This window comes from Acanthopagrus latus, chromosome 23 (assembly GCF_904848185.1).
Source record: "Acanthopagrus latus isolate v.2019 chromosome 23, fAcaLat1.1, whole genome shotgun sequence".
Lineage (NCBI taxonomy): Eukaryota > Metazoa > Chordata > Actinopteri > Spariformes > Sparidae > Acanthopagrus > Acanthopagrus latus.
In genome coordinates, this window is record NC_051061.1 from 16,085,875 (window position 1) to 16,108,540 (window position 22,666).

The 22,666-nt window shown below is 44.5% G+C and overlaps 2 protein-coding genes across 4 annotated transcripts in view; one reads left to right on the forward strand and one right to left on the reverse strand.

Annotated features, from left to right (window-relative positions):
* Window positions 1-22,666, forward strand: part of LOC119014049 (speckle type BTB/POZ protein) — a 187,817-nt gene that overhangs the window by 139,967 nt on the left and 25,184 nt on the right. The window contains exon 13 of one of the 3 annotated variants that reach the window (XR_005072875.1): window positions 17,601-17,750. The exons of the other annotated variants lie outside the window; for them this stretch is intronic. The gene's annotated coding sequence lies outside the window, so the exon portion shown is untranslated. Of the gene's footprint in view, window positions 1-17,600; window positions 17,751-22,666 lie in introns of those variants that run through there. 3 annotated transcript variants of the gene reach the window in all.
* On the reverse strand, window positions 1,344-22,315 carry LOC119014051 (neurexophilin-1). Its single transcript, XM_037088944.1, has 2 exons — window positions 21,789-22,315; window positions 1,344-6,172 (listed from the first exon to the last, which is right to left on the reverse strand). The coding sequence occupies exons 1-2, from the start codon at window positions 21,843-21,845 to the stop codon at window positions 5,399-5,401; spliced, it is 831 nt and encodes a 276-aa protein (XP_036944839.1). The 5' UTR covers window positions 21,846-22,315; the 3' UTR covers window positions 1,344-5,398.

Here is a 22,666-nt window from a genome sequence, read left to right on the forward strand (position 1 = left end):
TGTATATCAAATCAAACTGGTGTACTAGTCTAATCCTCTTCGATGATTTCAAAGTGTGAAGAAATGAGAGCAGCGCGGTGGAGGCTTTGACTTTGTCAACACTGTTGGCTCGGGGATGATGTTGCAGAGTGCAATATCCACTGCCAGAGCAATACTGCACTTTGTGGTGTAACATGTCACGGAGGGAAAAATGACACATAATTATTACTCCACAGTATAATACTCTGAACCTGATAGCCTTAGTGTTTGAAAGTGTTAACAAGGAGACGGCGCCGTCCGTCCCCTCCCGTCTCCGCTCACTCTCCTCGTCTCTTGTTACATATTTTGTGTGCATAGTTTTTTCCAGACGCACGTTTCGTACCTCAAGGTTATTTTTCGGAATGTCTATTTATCATTTTAAGCTTCACACGCCTTCTCCCGCCTCCTCATGCCATGACTAGTTATTTTCTCAATTGACTATCGTCCAGCTTCCCATTACTCACGCTGGAATGCCCTTTCCTCTCCGAGAGGCTCACACTCCTGAATTGTTTTCTGTTCCGCGAAAACCAAAAGCCCCTGTACTGCTTGTAGACCCCTCATGTCCATCATTGATGATTGCTGCCTGCAGTTTCCACCCTCTCTGCGTATCCATGCAGTATGTTTGACCCAGTATGCCGCTCTCACAGATTTTACATTAACCTCAATCCTGCTTTCTTCCAAATTAGATTCCTATTCTTTTTTCTCCATGTTGACTTATTTGCTTCCCTTTCATCATCTCCGGCAAGGTTATCCCGAGGCAGGCAGCACTTTTATGGGAACAAGGGGGCGTGAAGGGGGAGGTGGAGGGCCTGGCTTTGCCTGCAGCCATGCCTTAATCGATCTTGTTTAAAGGGATGTTGTGAACTGAATGTTTGAACCCATCCCCTCGTTAACAGTTGTCTGGGTTTTAATTAAGAAGCAGAATGAATTTAATGTCAATTACATCTTAAAAATGAACGGGGGGAGTGCAAGGATGAACAACAAAGAAACCAAGAGTGAGTGAATGTGGGGGGATGGGGGGGGGGGGTGGATGCTAATTAGCGGATGGTGTTGTGTTCATGCATCATTCCAGTTGAAACATTTCCTTCCTCTCTCTCAACCCCATTTTCATCTCTACTCCTTATTCTCCCTCTGTTTCCCTCCGTACACGTATATCTGCCGGAGCCCCTCGGCAAATATCTCTGTCACATCTTTTCTTTGCCGTCGGCACACAGTATGGGTATGCAAATACGGTAAAATAGAGACTTCAGCATTGTTGACACACACTCACACACACACGCACACACTCTGTCTCCGCACAACCGAAATGGTTGAAGTACGTCTGTGTACTTTATTGATTTTTAGAATGTCGAAAACCACAGTAAATGCCATCATATCATCCATACAGTATATCATCCACATGACATAGAGGAACAAAAGCCACCAACAGAAAAGATAAAACAGACAACCTCCACTGCATGACCCACATTTAAATACAACTTTATTCAGATCTGAGGACTCTTAGTTTTTATATATATATATGTATATTTATGTTTTTGACAGTCGGGTTTTGTTACTATTCTTTGCTGAGTGGGTCAGTGTTGTCTCGCAGTCTCTAAGGCCAAATATCCACATGTCTGTTGGCACTAGATTGGTCTACAGTAAGGCTGCTGTCGCAACAACACCGTCCATCCCACAGCAACGCGACTGTCTCTTAAAATCAGTCCAGCAGCCTTTTCTTTAACTCGAGAGGGTGGAGTCTCGGTGAGAGTATTGCTGTAAATCTGAGAGGATCGGTAAGGAGCGGAGTGAGGGGCTTCTTCTTGGCGGGTGGCCCACAATGTGTCCTTCTTCTTTTTTTTTTTTTTTTCTACACGAGTTCAGTGCCGTGGGCTCCCGTTGCCCTGCTTTGATTCTAACATGTGTGAGTATCCAGCTTCTCTCCGGATGCCCTGCAGGAGGGGGGGAGAGGAGTATTGAGGTTACTGGGGCGTGTCTGTGTCGGGCACTCTGTTGGCATGCTCTCGAGGAGATCTCATGTCCTCACAATCCAGGGGCTTATGTAAGATGGATGCTTTGAACAGGAGAGAGGAAAATACCTAAACCAGCACATCTTAAGACTGCGTGTGCACACACACATTTTGTTTGATGGGATATAGATATAGAGAGAAATAGATAGATAGAGACGGAGACAGGGGAGTTCTCACAGCTGATGTTCAGTTGGCTCGGCTTTAAGCTCATAGATTAGCCAGCTCAGCTCGGAGCTACTCGCAGGAGGGCAGGCAGGGGCATCAGTGAGGAAGCACCCCAACAGCAGGGTTCAACGCCAGGTTAAGGGAGGTAGAGAGGGTGTGGAGGCTGAGGCCACTGAGCCGGGTCACACACACAGGGAGAGGATGACAGCGTGAAGACAGAGAGGCATGGGACTGAGACGTCTGGAGGGGAAAGGACCAGACAGAGATGGAGGATGAGAATATGGATGAACAGAAAAAGACAGATCAGCACACCGAGAAGCTCCTGAATCTTTTTTTTTTTTTTTTTGCTGCAACGTTTCAAGCGCAAGGCTCTTCCTTAGATTTCAAAAGTCTGGAGGACAAGCAAGTAAAAGACATATTTCCAGGAGCAACTTGGGGTGCAGATCTGTTTATAACTCTGTTAGAGCAGCGCCCATCCTGTCGAGCACAGGGATGTGCATGTCTGTTATTTATCATTCCTTAAGCTTTGTATCCCATCCAGCAGTCCAGGAAAAGGACCTTCAGACAAGAGTCAGATGATTAGTTTCAGTTGCTGCCAGACCTACAACTATATTCCATGCTCCACGGGGACTCTTTATGTTTTGCCTTCAAATAAATACTGCACAAACAGCCGCTGTGATGCGGCAGGAATCAGACTCAGTTTCTCCAAGCCTCTCTGATTAATGGTAGCCTCTTTAGGAAAAAAATCCTTTGCGTGCGGATTCTTGATTGGGAGACGCTTTACGGTAAGAAACGAGCCCGACAGGTACTAGGTGTGGGGCAAGCGGCTGAACCCGTGCGTAATGTGAGATGCGTGTTTCAATAAAGCAGTCACACGCAGGAGGAGGCCGCGCCAGATGAACAGCCTCCGTCACTGCTGCGGGTGGTGGAGCTGTCTATCGCCCGCAGACACGCTTGCCATTCGCTCTGGGCCACAAGTTGATGCGGTCGCATATGGTGAGAATCTACCCCCCTCTTTAAGAGTAAATTAAAAACTCGGAGCTTCCATGCGCTGATTTACAAGACTTTGTTGCTATCTTTAGCCCTGTGTCTGTGTTTTTTTTTTTCTTTTTTTCCCTCCCACTCCTGCTCTCACACTCAGCCAGCCGAGGCAATACATTTGTGTCCGGCCGTGTGCTACAGGAGGTCGGCTTCACTGCTGCACACGTCCACCTGGGACATCGGCGCGCAGCTCTCGTCTACATCCTTGAAATCACAGCACATTAGCATCAACGCAGCTATCTGATATCATCGTTTAATGACTCTTCGCACCTGTCTTGTGACCGTTCACCGCTAATGAACTAAGAAGTCATTGCCCCTTCATAAGCAGGGTAGCGGTAACCTCTGAGCACACTGGATGTCAGGCTACCTAATTCACGGCTCCACTGCGCGCTGCTCTCCGCTGATATTGTTTGGGAGAGAAACATGAGATGGGCCAGCCAGTGGCCATTTATCTTAATGAGAGCAGTTAACTCTGGGCTGAGCCGTGGCTGCCGGCTCCGCGCAGGAACACAACAATCTCCATGAGCGTCCTCTTATCCCCCTACCCGCCGACTTGATTTTTAGGAATACATTTCGCCCTCTCGTTGAAACCTTAATTAGTTCTAAAGGAGATTAAATTATATGTAATAATTATGATAATATTTTCATTTATTCAAGATAACGGGCTGACTTTAGTGAACACAGTGTTTGTCGGGAGAGAGCAATCTCCCTCACACAGTCAAAGTTATCAAGGCGTGAAATCAGGAATCCTGACGGCAACAAAATGTAATCTTTTTCATACAGAGGGGACAATAGAAGGAGCTGCATACACTCCTTCTCCACTTTAATTAAAACAGCTCACTGAGTCTCTCCCTCTCTCAGCCCCCCACCTCTCTCTCTCGCTCTCTCTTAAGTAAGGAGGGCCAATTCTATCTCTATGCAGAATCTGGTTATTTCCCTCGCACTGAACTTGTTTTAAGCCCTGGCCCTAAATCTATGATGAGCAATTGCTTTTCCTTGCAAATTTTCTTTTTTTTTTTCTCTCTCTCTCTCTATCTCTCTCTTTTCCCTCTTTTATTGAAACAGAGGTGACATAACTGAGAGATATACTGTGATTAGATTTGGCAGGCAGCAAAAGTAAACTCAGCGCACTGACATTGCCTCTGTTGGGATGCTAACACATGAGGATGCAGCCCCAGTCGGCAGCATGTAACGTTAGCGCTTAGTGTTTCTGCAAAGCACAGATGCGCGAAAGTTTGCACGTCATAGTTTGCACAGCGTACTGACATTCGAACAAATTGCTGGACAATTTGCAGCCACTTTTGCCAAGACCGAAACTGGTATTACATCATGATGTTTTCCTAAACCTAACCAAGCTGCGACGAGAGAGGAATAGAAAATCCGACCTAAAGACACTTAAAGCTTTCACAGAAACGTAATTGTCATTGTTTTTATGCTGCCGATTTGGTTGGATGATGTGGACAGAAAGTGAAAAGATGAGTAAGAAGAGGAACTTTTGACATTTCTGTGGGATGCCCTTTAAAAAGACTTGGCGTGATCCTGCGGTTGGTTACACTTTACATTCATCTGCTCTTTGTGAGAAGAAAAAAACAAAAAATGATGCTTCGTGTTTCACGAAATATCATTGTTTTCCTTTTACAGTGCTCAATTATAAACACTGCATGTTTGTAATAAAGTCTGGATTCAGACACAACTCTCCAGTGAACCGTATCAGAGCGTCTCAACTGAAAACACTGCCTTGTGACTTTTGCGAAAGAGCAATTATCATAAAGGGTGATCAAAAGGACATTCAGACAACGTTCACAAATGACTTAATGGAGGAGAAAAGGTAGCTGGCGAAAAAGTTGGCATTTAGAAACTGGATTGAGGTAAGAATGTGCGTGTTGGCGGTGTTTGATTTTCACTACCGGTCCAGTTGATGAATGCCGCAGTCAAGCATTCCGAATGCCTCATTATCTGCATACTGTAGGTTTAGTTTTGCATATATGTTTTTACATCTTACAGTAGTAGTCAGGCTACAGAGAGGGCTTTTTTTAAGGTGTCTTACAGCCACATTGGCTTTAAGGACTATTGACAGCCCTGGTTTCCTCCTCACATGTTGCAGTCACTCCTACTCACCCCCCTTTTCCTCTCCCCTCCCACCTCTCCTCCCCTCTACAAGTCGTCTAGCCCGAGGGCAGGTAGGGCATCTCGTTATGGTAGTTGTAGTCCGGGCAGACCTTCTGGACCAGGCGGTAGTCCGTACTATAGAAGGAAATGTAGATACAGATGACCTTGAAAGGCTTGGAGCAAATCCAGGACACGTGGCTCTGAATCTGCTCCTGAAAGCAGGTCTTGGACGGGTCGTAGTTGCACAGTGAGGTGCGCTTGCTGCGATCCACCTTCTCATAGTCCACGCGGCAGTTGAAGATCTTTGAGTCCTTGGGGTAGACCACGCTCTGGCGCTCCAGGTCAAACTCCACCGCTTTGACAGGCGGCACCAGGCTGACCGAGATGTTGCCCTGGCCTGTGGAGTTGTGGCGGAAGTAGACACTGAACGTGCCGTTGCCGTGGTCCACAATCTTGCCGGTGATCAGCAGGTTAAGCCTAACCGTCTTGATATTGGAATAGAAGTCTCCCCAGCCGAACATCTTCTTGAACTTGCCGGTCTTAACGATGGGCCGTCGCTTGACCCTGGAGCTGGAGGCGTCAGGTTTGAGCAGGTCGCTGCCCAGCATCTCCCAGAACTCCTGTTTCGAAAACTCCTGCTTGGAGAAAGGGACCGGGGAGCGGTAGGGCAGCTCCAGGGAGGTGGCGTTAGCCGCTCTGCTCTTACTGTGAAGCATCCAGCGGCTGAGAGGCGAGAGGGGAGTCTGCCCGCTCAGGAGGCCCACCGTCTTGGAGGAGTCGTCTGAAGAGCTCTTGGGGCTGGAGGAGTCGTCTTCTTGACCCAGGGCCACCTGAAGAGTGGAGGTGGGGATCGAAGGAGAAAATAAAGAGAGAGAAAGTAGGCAGTTATTAGTAAGGTAGAAAGAAACGTGGACAGAAAACAAATTAAAGGTTTAATCGATACTTAATTTACCGTTCATACCTCTAGTGGTAGTAACCATGACATTCTATCAATGTTATATAAATAAATAAATGCTTGAAATTTTGCAGGTATCGCTATTATTACATTCTTGTGTTTACCTGTGAGAGAAAATACTCCTTTATGTCTAGTTTTCACATGGCCGATGTAATTCCCTAAGCTCAGTGGTAATGGGCTCATACGCCTCGCTGGAGCTACTGGCGAGGCCAGAGGGATCAAGGAACAGATTCAAACATAAAATCCACCCAGAAAACTGAATTCACATAAAGTGTGTTACTCCTGTGCTCCTGGGCAGTTTAATCAATATTTCTGAGGGCGGACAATTTTCTCCAAAGGCTATAATCCTGTAAAACAATAAAGCTCTGTCATTAAGAAATGCTTTCTCGAGTTGTTTCTCTGACAACAGAGGTTGGAGGTTGATTTATGCACTTATAAAGTGTCTGAGTGCACCAGAAACAGCTATAAAATACTTGTTTCTACATCGGCAAAACATCACCGAAGTTACAGTCCTCACGTTTCCCTCTTGAGAAATGTCACATTCATTGGAACAAAGTAAGTCAAAAGGTCACTTGAAGATCATTTAACTGGAGAGAAAGTGTTCTATAAAATCCTCAGCACTGTTTCTGGTTTTTAAAGTGAGCTTTTTGCTTCTTAGGCACCGCAGTGCGAGTCGAAACTATTATTGCCTCGAAAGATTTGGTTGGAGGATCAAAGTGTTTGAAGGGGTGTGGGGGGGGGGTGGTGTCTGAAGAATAAAGTGTAATGTCCAATTAGGACTTCCAGTGTTTTAATTAAAGGAAAAAAAAAATCTGTATCAGCACACACACAAAGCTGTCAGATGTTAACATCAGCTGAGGGGAGGGGAAGAGGACTGAGGGAGATAAGATAGTGCTGCTGTGCTCAGCAGTAGCTTTGTGAAGAGCGTGTGAATGTGAGAGCAAAGTAATGGGTGATTATTCAACGGTAATGATCTATTAACAGGTAGCTTCTGTCTAATGTGCCATAGAAGCAGCCAGCATTATTATGTCCTTTGGATTTGGCAGCAGAGAACACACACACACACACACACTGTTTGTGAATTTTGAGTTGTGGTAAACGTGAACAATAAGTGATGCAAATGTGAACCGCGGGATAAGTTTGTGTATGTGTGTGTGTGAGTGCGTTCCCCCCGGAGAGATTTTTACAGTGATGCATAATGCATGCATTCCTGTCTGTGCTCTGATCCATCTACTGTCTTGACTGCCAGGGCTTCCTTACACAGGCTTAGTCAGGATTATTAAGTCCGACTCATTTTTATTCCATTTTATGCAGGTTTTTTCAAGCTCGCTCAGATTTGTTCACTTGCGCCGCAGTCAGTCAGCGATATTGATTTTCTGTCTCTAAAAACATGTATTTCCTTTCATAACAACGCCGATCGCATTTCAGCTGCCCTGCGAGGATTTCCCGCTGATGTGGCTGTGGTCTGGCGTTTGGACTCTGATGAGAGGACTCCTCTTTTTTTCCCTTAATCTGGCCCTGTTACCTCAGGGCTGTGAGATGCCGGGGCGCCCTCTCCTCTAGTTACCTGTCTGCCGCTCGCTACACTGCCGCTCAGATCCTTCAGCCTCCCCACGGGGGGCCGATAACAGCCCTGACAAGGACTCCTTCCTTTTGAACCAGATCGTTCTGATAGCCTCTTCCAGAACTCATTAATAATGGACACAAATTTGGAGGAGCTGAAGACGTATTGATTTTAATCTTTTCAAATGTATCTTTGTTTTTTTTCAGACGGCAGGCAGGATGACTTTGATGACAAGTACACCATTCCCCACGGCTCCTATTGAAGGACTACTTTGTGTTTGATTTCTCTTCTTCAGTGAGCTGTTGGCTGCTGGGCACAGAGGGAAGCACTCTGCGTGCCTCCCCAGATAGCACTTAAGTGTGCCTGTGGTGACCTACAAAAAAGGCCCTTTAGGGTTCTTGACAAATATTTCACTCTTGATTTCTATGGAACTGCCCTTTTCTTTAAAGATCCTGATCATTTTGCCAGCACCGCCTCTTCTCTGGAGTGACTCTCGGATGGTGCCAGCGTTCCTATCTGAGCAAAAACATATTGCAGTAAGCTTTGTTGTAGCTTACATATTGAGCAAGGTTCCCCCCCCCGTCTTCCACACAGTGTTCATTAGGGAGCCTGAGAGGCCAGGCTGCAGGAGGAGAGATGGAACGAGCGTCGTGCTTTTGTTGAACACAAGATTTAAGTGTCTGGCACTGCTGGAGGTGTCAGGATTCAGTTGTGCAGCATCATTGTCAAAAACAAATGTTAAAATGAGCTTAATATGACTCTTAGAAAAGGATCAGAAAGTGAGTTAGAGATTACCGCAGAGAGAGAATAAAAACTGTGTGGTTGTCCGGACAACCATAACGTCTTAAAGCACAAGGGCGCTTTAATAGTTGCATTTTCTCGTTTCTCATTGTCCTTCGCAACTTTCCTCCTGGGGGTCACAGCTCCCCTGATTTATTTACCCCCCTTTTAGTTTTCATACCATTTCAGGCTCTGTGCAGCATGTACTGTGCTGTTGTGTTGTGCCTCATCCTCCTTACTGAGTGAGTTATGGACAGAACAAATGAGGAGGAAAAAGCATGTTTAAACAAATTTCAGACGCCACAGAGAGAAGTTTCTTATGTAAAGTGTTGAAGGAAAAGGAATGCCACAACAAGATTTTAAAGTTAAATCCTCTCTATTTTGGAGGTTTCAAGGCTGGCAAGTATGCCTGTAGAATTACTTTCTATATCATATATATTTCAGAGGTGGATAGTAACAAAGAACAGGTAGATTTTTCAGGCATCTGTACATTACTTGAGCATGTTCAGCTCTCTACTTTTACTCTTTACGTTTGAACACCAGCATCTGTACTTTCTACTTATTACATTTGTGCCATTGCACGCTGCCTTCCCAGCACATCACACATGGCAGACCTAGCGAGGCGAAATTACGTAATAAGATGGAAACAGACAGAGAGGCAGACGAGAACAGGGATCAAAGGCGTGCAGTGACAAAGGCAGCAACACAGATGATGGAGGTTCCATCAGCTTTGCACAGAAATGTCCTTCAGAGGGTTACTTTTCACTTTTCCTTGTACTTACTAACTTGAGTAAAGAAGTCGACTTGCCACCTCTGATTTATTTGCACACCAGGAGAACTGGTGAACAATGCATCCCTAAGGTCAGAGAGGTCACACATTAACCAGCAGCACACAACACTTTTTTTTTTTTTTTTTTAAGTATTAGAACAACCTCTACTTTTCCGGCCCATCCCAAAAAACTGCAGACTGCTACAACTCTCTCGCCACTCTGCGTTTAACTAGGGGAGAGTATATGAGGTGTAGGATTTTACTATCGCCGCGCTCCCAGCTTTGACTTGTGCAATGTAAGCAAATTGAAATGATGTAGAAAAACCCTGGAGTTCATTGTTGTTCTCACAATGCCGAAAGATTAATGGCTCGCCTCACTTCAGTGGGATATTTACACAATTTAGCAGGCATAGCCCCGAATCTGTTTGTTCACAGCTGAGCGCTAATGTCGCCTGCTTTGGGTAGCCGCTCACTTTCCTTTCATATTTAAAAAAAAGTACAGTCCAAGAAGTCATCCTTTGATGATGCACCACAAATATCGTCTATTTTTTTCAGTGACCAGTGTTGTAACATTAAAGAATTGCTATAATGAGTTTGAAATATATGCAACAGCAGAGTATTTCCAGGCCTGCAGCGGTGATGTCAAAGGTTTACCGCTCACTAGGTCGCATTGAATATGCACATTAATCCATCTGCATGGTGTAAGAATGTTGCTTTTGAAAGGCCAGGAGAAGTTGCTCCGAGACTAAGTTTGTTTTGTTTCATGAAGCTTGGCAAGATGTATCCGAGCTTTAAGTACTGAAGGCAAAGTGTGGGCGCTGGGCAATCAGGTCTTACTGAGGGGGCGGAGGTTCGGGGTGATTTTGTCATTTGTCATGTGCGCTAAGTGAGTCAGTGAAACGGCTGGAGAGGATGGGAGGTGGCTGCAGGCTCTGTCGCTGCGGTAATTGTGAGTCATTCAGCCTCAGTGAGCACAGGCCCCAGGCCTCTCTCCCAGCAGGGAGTGCGGGGAGGGGAGCGCTCGTCACAAGCCTGCCAGCTCCACAGGCAATAATCAGCCTGTTACAGTGACAGGTACACCGTTTTAACCCCCTTCCCCTGGTGACAGAAGCTCACTATTGCCATAATATAGCACGGAGATCAGGGAGGCACTTAACTGAAATCTGTGCCGTAAGTCTGTCTGAAGCGGGGGACTGGTGACAGACCAGTGTGTCAACTAGAGAAGTAGGATATTGTTCCAAAATTAGATTTTCAGACTTAAATTGGCAACAGACAAGTTTTGTTTTTTTTTGTTTTTTTTAACTTCAATGTATTATTATGGACTAAATGTTGATTGCACCACTGGCGTTTAGATCGGTTCCCTCTAAACCTCGCCTTCACTATGTCATTTACAACCACCGGACGGCTGACTGGTGGCATTTCTATTAGCTTTCATCTCACCATTATAGACTAAATGAATAAATAAACACATGTTTTGTCCCGTGTTGTTGGTATTTTCCACTCTGAGGAAACAGAAAAGCGATCTGTTTGTCATTAAGACAGCAGGGCCAACAATATAACTGCCTGGAAACGCTCTGGGGTGAGTCTGTTTCCTCTTTAACTTGTTGAGTTGCTGAAAATATACAAAGGTTGTAGATATCCTAACTAGGGATGCCTTAAAAATTGATTATTTGTTAATCATTATTAATATATTGAATACGTTGTATTTGTACGTATCTCTAACTGTCATTTAATACATTTTTAATTAATCACTTAATCCTTAACAACCCTAATTCTAACAAGAGATGCACTGGTATTTCTTAAGGAATGGCAGAGCTACAACTAAAATAAAAAAGTGATCAATCAAAAGCTATTTTGATAATGAATCTCTGCTTCCAGGTTCTTCAGTGGGTGGATTTGCCGTTATCTTTTCCTGTGATGTATCATTTTGAATCAAATATAATTGTTTCTTAGATTGTTGGTCAGCCACAGCAAGATATTTCAAAAACATCACCTCAGGCACTGGGAAACTGAAATCAAGTAAAGCAAATGTTGAATTTTAAAAAAGTCTGCTGTCAATATTGTAATAAAAACTATGGATAAAATAACTAAGCTTAATGTGAACCTGCAGAGGTATCACCTGATTCTGCAGTTCCCCCTCGGCTTGACAAAGCATTGTAGTGTCTTTCAGCTCATTGTTTTGATTTTACAGCATCCAGCCTTTTCCAGTGAAAAGCTCGACAAGGCAACTGTGCACTGCAGACGAGTGGAGCATTTAGCAGTTAGAGAGATGTAGAATGACAACATTTTACACATCGTACAGTGAGGACTTCCTTCATTTTGAAAACAAAACAAATTTTCACTGGAAAGATGGCACATAAAAATGGAAAACAAGGTGTTTCTCACTCATAATGAATAAAAATCTGCAAAAGAAATTCCCTAAATCTCCATAATACGATTGTCTCTATCTCACTGGAATGCCTCTTTCTGCGCGATCGTGTCTTATATTAAGTCTAACGCCATATTTTTAAAAGAAAATTAGACAAATACATTTGGTAAGCTTGTGAGTTTTTGCAGTGTAAATTTCAGTTCAATTCAGTATCGATTTGGAAATAACCCAAAAAAAAAAAAAAAAAAAAAAAGCTCACCAGAATGTGTGTGTGTGTCTATTTGTGTGTGTGTGTTTTTATTGCTATACTTATGTGGACCGTGACATCCTGACATCGCACCTTTCTCGTGCAGACATTTTTGCTTGTGTGGACGTGTGTGTGTCTCTGGTGCGATGTGTTTTTGAAATAGTCTTTTTTTTTTGACGTTGTAAAAATAAATGGATTGATAGCCACCCAGTGGGGCTGAAAGCATGTGCTCGTCCTGTGGAGCTGACAAGTTCAATAAGCACTCCATTTTCCTCTGGCTGTTGAGTTGAAATCTTCATCTCTAATATGACATCAATTTTTAATTAAAGACCCAGGCAGCTCAGATTTCTTAAGTGTTCGTCAATGCTTTATTCTCCCCCACTCCCCCCGTCTCCTCTCCCCATCTCCAGATCTAATATGCTCACTGCAGGAGACTTCTCTGTTACATGATTAAAGTCTGAAAATGGCTGTGCCCTTATAACTAATTATTCTTCTGGCTAGTGTAGATCCAAGAGGAGGTGAGGGAGAGAAAGGTAATTTCACAAGAAACAAGCCATTTGACTTGTAATGAATAATTTACTCCGGCTTTGTGGGGGTCAGTGGAGCTTAGATCTGCAGTGGGTGAACAAACTCGCCACACTAAATCTGTTTTATTCTAAACTCTTTTCCCAATCTATTCTTACTTTCTGCATCCTGCACCTGCTTTCCCAGCTCATTTTGGACAGGTTTAGTTGTGTGGTCCCGGCGGACTCGTGCTCATTTTGTATGCTCAGAGAGGAGCCGGGCTCTGAATTGGCCATCACATTTTTACATTATAAGATATTGACAAGTTGGCGGTGCAAGGAGGATGGAGAGGGGCAACAGGGGACAGTTTCTCTACAGTTTATCCCCGGGGACAGCGGGGAGCAAAGCATGGGCTGATGGGACGGAGCTGATTAAAGTGGCGGTACAGTATTGACACTTGTGTGGTAAAATCTGAAGGGCTCTACAGTTGTCTCATAGACGTCCGGGTGCAGAAATCATCAAATGAATGCTGTCTTATTAAGAGCTTAATGCGCCAGGCTTTTGTTAGATTTCAAACACAAATCTGGGAGCCCCGAAAGCACAACTTGGGATTTCAATCCCCAACAAAAAAGCAAATGATTAGGCTTTCCTAGTTCATTAATACAGTATGTTGAATTGCTTCAGTAAAGGTGCTAAATGGTCAAATCAAAAGACAACGGTGACGCTGCTCCCGGCGCTTCACACTTAAAAAATGATCATAATACAATTTTCACACTACAATTAGAGCCTGAAACAATTAGAAAACGTGCCTATGTTTTTCCCGTTCGATGTCACAAACGCGCTGCAAAGCCAGTGACAGTAGTTACTTATCCTGACCGATATATTATTTTTGGGGCCAAGACTGATATTAGGGAATAAAAGAAAAAAATTGTGATATCAATGTATCGGCCGATACACACATTTTGCAGTGATCACTCAAATGTGTTTATCAAACACTTGTGACAAAGATATGTAACAGAGGCAGGAAATTAATTACGATAAACTTTATTGTCTAAAATGTCATCTTTGCACTGAAACTGTAAACAAGGAGAATGTATTTATATAACTATAAATCATCCGCAACGTCTTTTTCTGCCATCTGTTCCTTAAAACCAAAGAGTTTTCATTTTGGCCGATAACGACAACATATTCACAGATAATATCAGCCAACCGATAAATCAGTCGGGCTCGACTTTTTAAACATATTTTACTTCAGTCTCTCATTCGCAGTCAGTGCTGGCTGAACGATGTTCTGGCGCTGCTCAAACAGAGACGGATCGAAGAGCATTAACGCACCAACGTACTACGCACCTCGTAGCATAATGTTTTGGAAAAAGGGGCGTAAATTAGTGTGTCCACCCAAGTGTCATGTTGCATCATCTCAGTGACAACTGCAGAGTCATTCAACATGGGGATGGATGTCAATTTTATTCTTTCCCACTGAGGACAAACGCCAGATGCTGACGGGTTCGTGTTGTGTAAAAGGGGGTATCAACGGGCCCTAAATACAAATGTGGTTTCTCCCAGAATCCACAAGGACTCGATCACTTCAGCGACATTTTGAGGTGGGCCAGATGTGTCCACATTTGTATTGTGAACACGAAAGCATCCCTGATTGCTTTGAAGCTCTGTCTAGCTTCACAGGTTGCATGCAGACTACAAACCTTCAAAACACAGTTCATTTGCATATTGCACACAGCTCGGACAGCAGCGGAGCAGCACACTGACACAGCAATCTGCTCCTCTAGCTGAAGTCGGACTTTTTTTTTTTCCTCTTTAGCAGCAGTCTTTAACACATTAAACCAAATGTGAGCCGGGAAGTGAAATCTGATCACAAGTGCTTACTTGTGAAACATCTGACACGCATCCTCACAGGTGTGAACCACGGTCCAGCCAGAACTGGGTTAGAATGACACCAGAAACGACATTGTTCCATTGTAGCCAGAAAGATTTCCTTTGCTCTATCTTTTTAAACATGAAGGCAGTCTTTTCTTTGTCAAGAATCTGTAGATGTATCTAACCTGACCTCAACTCGAGAGGAAACAGTTAAGAAAATGCAGGGCCGCTGGAGTGGGGCATTGATAAGTGCAGCATGCTCAAACTGATGCTTCCCTGAGAAATAAAGGTTGAAATGATCAGCTAGTCGTGGCGGTCCTATATTCTCCACCGGTACATCTCCCAGTTCTACTCAGAAATCACTGCACTCTGCACAAAATGTTCCTATTATCCATTTATTTCACTTGAAACGCTCTTCTTTCAAGCTCAGCCATATTCCCCGATCCCCGTGGCTGTGCCCTGCTTTAATTGGAAACCCCCATAAAGACCCTCAGCGGGCCTTGTCTGGACGAGTGCACCACTCTGACCCTGAAAACCACTGTAGCGTCACTGGGCAGCGCGCTGGTGAACTGCACGCTAGATGTTCATTGACGCAGAACAGACTGTTTACAGATTGTGAGAGAATTGAGAATATAAATTGGCTTTTGCTCGACCACTTTCATCGCGGCTGTGGTATCCAGCAGCTCCAGTCACACCACGATGAGGTCAGCATGAACCTCGGAGCCTGCGGCATCAGAAAAGCTTCAGTTTCCTTTTTGTGTGTTAAACTATCCTGACAGCCTGGTGTTCCCCCTTCAAATAAAACCACGTCCCTGGGTCCCATGTCACCTTATCTAATACTGTTTGGATGCCTACATCTTGAAACGTTGGAAATTTCCCTCTATGCTGACACTTTCCATAACATCTCCTCAATGCGGTAAAAAAAACAACTCCTGCTATTGTCAGCTCCTGCAGAAGCTCTCTGAAATTAAAACATCTGTTATGGATTTTCCCATCCTTAGTTATTCCCCCGTGCTAAAGTCAGGCGCATCTTTATCTGGATCCCCTGGGAGTTGTACCCACTCATTCCACCCAAGGCAACGAGTCGTTTTTCTTTAAGCTGTGCAGTGTAATCCACCCTTCACTATCCCAACCAGCAGACAAACCTACAGATAGTCCTCCAGGATTTGCTCCGTCTCCTTCGCGGGCTCCCAGAGAGCCACGCCACAACAATAAATCGTGCCGGCTCTGAGCAGACATCGTAGTCTGTCTCAGGACAGCTCGGCGCTTCACTATGAAGGGCTGTCAGCGTGTCAGGGAGCATGCTTTCTCTCTGTCTGTCTCTCTCTCTCTCTCTCTCTCTCTGTCTGCCTCAGCTGCTGGAAGCCTTAGAGGGGGAGGAGGGGGAGCTGAGGGGAGAAGCGGGAAGACAGGAGGGGAGTTGGTGTGTGGGGGGGGTCCCCTGCTGGCTTGCTCATCGAGTGGTCAGGAGGGAAGAGGAGCACCTCTGGGGTCATTCTCGCTGTGGTTGTGCATAACTCAAGCTGCTTTACACCACGGGCAGGAAGCCACAGAGGTGGTCCATTAGAACACCAGCAGCACTGCTCATCCTCGGCCTCTTCATGTTTGAATATTGTTTTGTGTGTGTGTGTGCGCGTGTGTGCTCATTATTGTTTTTGAACACATCAAAAAAATAGAAGACAACGCAAAACGTTAAGCACAAAAGGTCAAAAACATAAGTAAAAGCGCCCGACAGTTACACCTGATGTGTATGCAGAGGCGGGAAAAAAAAAAAAAAAAAAGCCAAGACGCCACTTCCCCCTTTAACAATACGCATCAAATTTAAAGGATGACAAACAGCAATCACGCAATTATCTCTGCGAGTACCTTCATAAATGCAGATTCACGATAAAGGAGGAATCACTTAACATTTTTGAATAAATGCTCGGGGTAAATAGATTACCTTTTCCCTCTAAATCTGACATTTAGTTCAAGAAAATTAAAGTGAGTGTTTTTGAAATAGCAGCGTGTTGACTGAGCAATCTGTAGTTTGTGGTAACAAAAAACAAGCAAGAAAAAAAAACAGGTTCATTATCGACTGACAGCTGCTGCTCTATACATTTTTATCACTGTCACACATAAGATGACATGACAGCGACAGTGACACCTCTCCTGCTTCTTTGCACCACTTGTGCTGTTTACAATATACACAATGATTGACTTGTACGGAGACTTATAGTGTTTTTAATGCACTATATGATGCGCAGGAGTAGTTTCTTTCCACATGCTGTTGTACACGCTAGTCGTGAACATTCACACCTCTGCATTTTGTTTTGTCATCTTGTTTCTTTAGTTTTAAATGTCCTCATAAATGTCCTTGTATGTGCGCACACACACACACACACACACACACACACACACACACTCTTTTTTTGATGACCATGACTGTGCAGGTGTCTCTGCTCTGTGCTCACCCAGAGCCACGCTGCAGTAATCCACCATGTGTCTTATTTTCTCTTTGCAATTTAAGACAAAGTCGCGTTAATATCGTTCCAGTTAAACTTGTTATGTATCATTCCTCCAAGGAGAAATGTTGAAGTGGCTCTCACGCTCACTATCCATTAAAATCATTATACTCTCGGTTCCCCAATTAAAGTGAAATGAGTTTTCTTGATGCAGGAATGAAAGTTTATTCAACTTAATTTAGATCTCTGATTCAGTTTATTTAGTTCTGCGATTTAATGCCAAACAGGAAGGTGTTTGGTCTGTGAATGAATGGCTAACAAGGGAAGTGCATATTACTGCCCCTCTGCTGATGAAGATGCCACGACCTGACAATCGTCCCCTCTCAAATCACCCCGCTGTGATTCTTTAGGGGAAAGTACATTACGAGATGTCATCAGCACAATATGCCTCTCTGCCTGCTTCCACAGCCCTCCTTACTGATGGAGATTTGACAATTATGAATGTGTTTTGTGTTTCCTGCGTCTGTGTGGGATGTAAGGTGGCAGAAGCTTATGAGCTCTGACATGCAGATTGCAACAATGATGGCAAGACTCAGGAGAGCGTGAGAGCCAAAACAAAAAAAAAAAAAGAAATTAGTATTCACTCGGCTGCTGCTGTCTCACATTTGTGTCTGCATGCTATATATGCTGCTTAAGACACTGAGTTTTTTTGTTGTTGTTTCCTTTTTTTTTCATTCGATTTGTTTTCTCAGGATTCCGGAGGTATTTCTGCTTGGCGGGGGGATGTATCTGGGTGGACAAGGTCAGCGACCCTGCGAGGAGGACAGGTATCCAGGAAACATGAATCTAAGACTTTCTGACAGGCCAAAATGGGGAGAGGAGTCTGATGTGGTTAGAATTTGCGCCACACAGCCTCTGCATTGTAATCTTACACACACATATTCTGGTTTCGCACCGTGTGTGCGCGCGTGTGTTTGCACGCCGTCGCTCCACGCTGTCTCGTGGCTTTCCGGGCAATGCACAGCCCATTCGGCTGAGATTTTTATGCCTTTTGTCGTCTTGGGCGTTGGGCCGCTATGTTGGGATTCCACTCTGCCACTGCTGTGGTGCTTCTCTGTGCAGCCTAATCACAGTCCCTGCTTTGTCATGAAAGGGTTTTTGGCTGTGTGAAGCTTTCGCTGTAAGAACATGATTTGTTTTTAATTGACGAGGCGCCTTAAATAAGTAAGCGTTTCCTTGCTGATGGCAAAGTCAAATGGAGGGTGATGGTAAAAGTTGGGGAATGGAAAAACGCACCGGGAGAGCACGAGATCATATTCGTACACGTGACGTGTTTTCGTTATGGCTTCACATTGTGTGGCGCACAAAACCTGGAGTATGTATGAGCGGCTTTCTGGAATTCAATCAGCAAAAATGTGTCGGAGCTGCAGAGGTGAAACTCTGCTACCGAGGTATCAGAGGCATCGTAAAGCCGCCCTGTCTCTCACGGCCGTGGAGAGGCTACCTCAGACTCATCCCTTCCAGAAAATTCTTGTCTGAGCTCAGTGTGAGCATCCATGAAGAGCCGAGCTCCCGCGTCCCCGGCGATCTCCACCACATGAAGGTTACAGCATGTGCAAGGTCAGAATACCTTCATAAATAAGCTCTTTTGTGGGCGAGCACGTGTGTTAAGTGCAAACATTTCTCCTTGCGCAGTGAGTGAAATTCTAATTATTCCTAAAGAAAGTGCAGTGATTTAGGAGTAAATGCACCAGGGGGGAGAGTGTCTGCACTACGTTTCTGCTCAGATTGTTGAAGGAGGGAAGAGCACTTGTCGTTCACCTCGCCCCTCCCAGTTCTCACCGGCTGCTCTGAGGATTTGGGATTGTCAATCTTGTGCTGTAGACGGTTCAGCCACGCCGCTGCAGCGCTGCAGTTATTATATGTGGTAATTATACGTGGATTAAGTGCATTTTTTAATGTTTTTGTGCAAAAAGGAAGAAGGGATCTGAGATGACTACCAATGAGGTGTGTAAAGCTCGTACCTCATTCCTTTGTTTAGCACTTTCTCCACTTCGTCTACACCTCCTTTTTCCTTTATGGCTGCACCGATCTTTACCTGCCCTGTCTATTTTCAACCTGTCGTCTATAGGCACCTGTCTTTTCTCTGCATATAGTGTGAGCTCCGTGCACCTGACATCTTCCTGCAGCTGTTAAGTGTTTCATCAACTAACACTGTGAATTTAATATTAGAAACTGAAACACTTAGTGATTGCCAGAAAGACAATGAGAAAACTATTTTATTCAGAAATGCTAAACACTAGACGGCTGCAGCTTCATAAATGTGACAACTGGCTGTTTTTCCTCGCCATACCTTACAGACAATCTCAGTGTGTCACCTTGGGCTCGAGGATACATCTATTTTCTGACATTTTACAGCGCAAACAATTAATTAATCTTGAAAATGAAAAAGGCAGATTAACCAGTAAGGAAAATATCGTCGCAGCCCCATTTCACATCACGACTCTTCAGCTGACCGCTCGCTCACAAGGCCTGTAGAAGGACCCCAAACATCAAAACTTCCTCCTAAATATCCCACAGGTCATCCTCCTGATACGTACACAACAGCCACTTGGCTCACTGAGGCAAACCCAGTCAGCCCTCTCAGCATCAGAGATGGAAAAAAACTCCAAACCGCCGCCAAAAATAAACATAATTTCTCAAGCAGTCAATTATACGACTGCGATGAGTTTATATTATTCATAACCCCCTCCATTCAGTTCAGTTCGGGAAATAATTAACATTTGAAACACATCATTCATCACACACCAAACAACCGGAGTGGCACCTTGCGTTAATAGCCATCTCTATAAGTAGTCATTTGCAAAAAAGGCCCCTGGAGACCGAAACCCCCTCCCTGAGAAATTGCAGAGCTATTACAGCAGAAAACCATCCAGATTGAATTTTAATGCATAGTAAGGCTTATACGATTATTAATCACAGCTCGGTTGCATGCTAAAAAGTTACTTAATTTATTAATTGCTCCATAATTTATCAATGTCACGGGGGCTAATGAATTACCCAGGATCTCCCGCTGAGGGATGTCATGTACGTTTTTCATAGATACATGGTCTGGGGAGGGAGGAGAAAAGCCCCAATTAATTTCATTATCATTAGCCACAGACCTTTTGGGCTACAATAGGCTGCAGCCCTGCAGTTCACTAAAAATGCTCCCAGAACCAACACAAGATTGAGCGTTAAGCCTATTATCCCACTCCCTTGTATCGAGTTATACAACGGCTGAAAGGGCGCTCATCCCCCCCCATATTTCCAGCCAGCGTGTGGTCTCTTCTTCCTCAGATGTGCTGAAAACATCCGTCTCCACTAAACAAATCTGTGTTTAGTCTCTCACAGGCGCTCTGTGTCAGACCTCGCATCACCAGAAGGGCCATTTACTTTCCTCCGAGCACCTGAATAACACCTTAATCTGAAAGCAACCAGGTCGTCCTCGAAGGGTCGTCGACACAAACGGGTGCATCAAACAGCCACTCAGCCCTCACTTGAATATTTCCGCTGTACTTTTCCTTTTTTAAGTCTTTTTTTTTTTTGTCAGAGCTTGCTCATTTCCTGGGCCCTGTGAAACTCAGCCCAGGGGTTTCCGAGCAGAAGGATGTTGAAGTTTTCTCATGTGTATCGCAGAGCTGATTTCTCATTACAGGGTGCTTTTTAATAAATGTGCAAGAACATGAAAGAGGAGTGGGTTGATCCGAATTTGATTGTGAGGTTATGTAATGCTGGAAGTGTTTCGCTGAGAACACAGAAGCGGATCGTGTTCGCACATCTGGTGTCGTGGGTCGGTGGAGGGTGAGGAAATAAATCATTTAAGGTTGTTTTCTAATTAAAATGTTTATTCTGATGAGGTTTCACTCATTTTAAAGTCTCACCGCCTGCAGCATTTATACTGTTCTGACTCAGATCTGACAAAAATGAAGCAGCTTTTCCCTCCTTTCTGCAGACTTCTGACATGTTAAAATGTTACATCCTCTGTCTGAGTGAGCAGATCTCCCACATTATAGCCACATGGTGAAAAAAGCCAAATGTGATCAAATATCTTTTGTCTAACTTCTGCTTTTTAGCCAGATGTGAGGGCTTCTTACTTAATTGTAGTTTATATACAATTTTGCATGAGTTTGGTGGGCTGACACAACCTTGGATAAAGAAAACTGATTACAGATAAACCACACTGGTGACATAATTGTCTAAATAAAATTTTAAAAATCAAATAAAAAGCTTTAGTGTTTCAGTGTTTCTTATAAAGAAAAAGTGGAGGGTTACACCTGCCTGTAGGCTAAATTAATTAATTTAGGACACATGTACAATTTTCTTCTAAGTATTACTTTCACGTGCAGCTACACACTTTGAAGTGATCCAATAATGCAGGTGTCGAGTGTGTGATATGGTTCAGATGTGACTCCAAATACGCACAGAGAGGAGAGGGCACAGCTGCTGATGGACAGCGCGCTCCGCTCCGCTGGGAATAGTGACCGAGCCGAGCTGAGCTGAGCTGAGCTGAGCTGAACAGGGTCAAAGTGAACCTCATTTTACTTGATGATCCTAAATCAGCACCAGAATCACACCGACATCAGCACAAATGCGTGTGGGAGCAGCGAACAGCAGCCCAGCAGGCGAGATCTTTTTTTTTTTTCTTTATCTCACGAGTGACCCGCACTGTCTGGTGATTAATTATCTCGACCAGCCACAGAACATCTGTCCACACCACCTCTGCACACTCCGAGTTTGGAACTTTTCTCTTTTTTTCTCGCGCAAAACAGCACCTGCGTCATTTGGAAGAAGAAGAAGAAGAAGAAGAAGAAGAAGAAGAAGAAGAAGAAGAAGAAGAAGAAGAAGAAGAAGAAGAAGCTCAAAGACTGCGAATGTGACTTTTTTTTTTTTTTTCTTACCAAACAAGCGGTTCCGTTGAGGAGGAGCAGGATGAAGCCGCGGTTGGGACGCATCATTCCGGCGCGTAAAAAACCCACAGCTCCCCCTCACCGGTTGCGAGAAAAAAAAAAGGGTTAAAAAAAAAAAAAAAAAAAAAAGATTTTAAAAAGTCCCGCACACGGGGCTGTTCCTCCTTCAGGAAGACGCTCTTCCTCTGGCTCCCGCTCGGCTGACGCACGGTCCCATGTCCAAGACAGGCTGAGCTGCAGCTTCCACAAACCTACACACACACTAAAAAGAAGGTGTCCCCGCTGGAAAGCACTTGGAGTCTCCCCCTCTTTTTCTCTCTTTTCTCTTTATCCCGGGGTTTTGAATTAGTCAAATTAGTTGTGCTGTGAGAAATCCATGAAGAGGCGCTGAGCTGTTATCATCCATGCAAAACAAATGAAAGAGATCCCGGCATCAGCGGGGAAGTGTGCAGATCATATCTGGTCACCGGTGGAGATCCTGAGCTGCAGCCTCCTGCAGGAAAACTGAGCGATGCTGAGACTAGCAGGAGCGAACACACGTTTTAACAGTTCCTACACTCTCTCTCCTTATTCTCTCTCCCTCTGTGTGTGTGTGTGTGTGTGTGTGTGTGTCTCCTCTCTCTCCTCTCTCCCCCTTTCTCTCTCCTCACCCCCCCCTCCCTCTCCCTTATCTCTATCTCTCTCCACCTATCCAGCAGCATCTCCTTACTTTCCCTCCCTCGGCCACTTCTCCCCTCTCTCTCACTTCATTCCGCACACAATTAAAGCGAATAACAACAATAAACATCTGTTCCACTTGTGTGAGTGCCTCTGTCTCTGTTTTTTTTTTTTTTTTTCCCAGCTCCTCGCCAATGTGTCCCTGACACCAG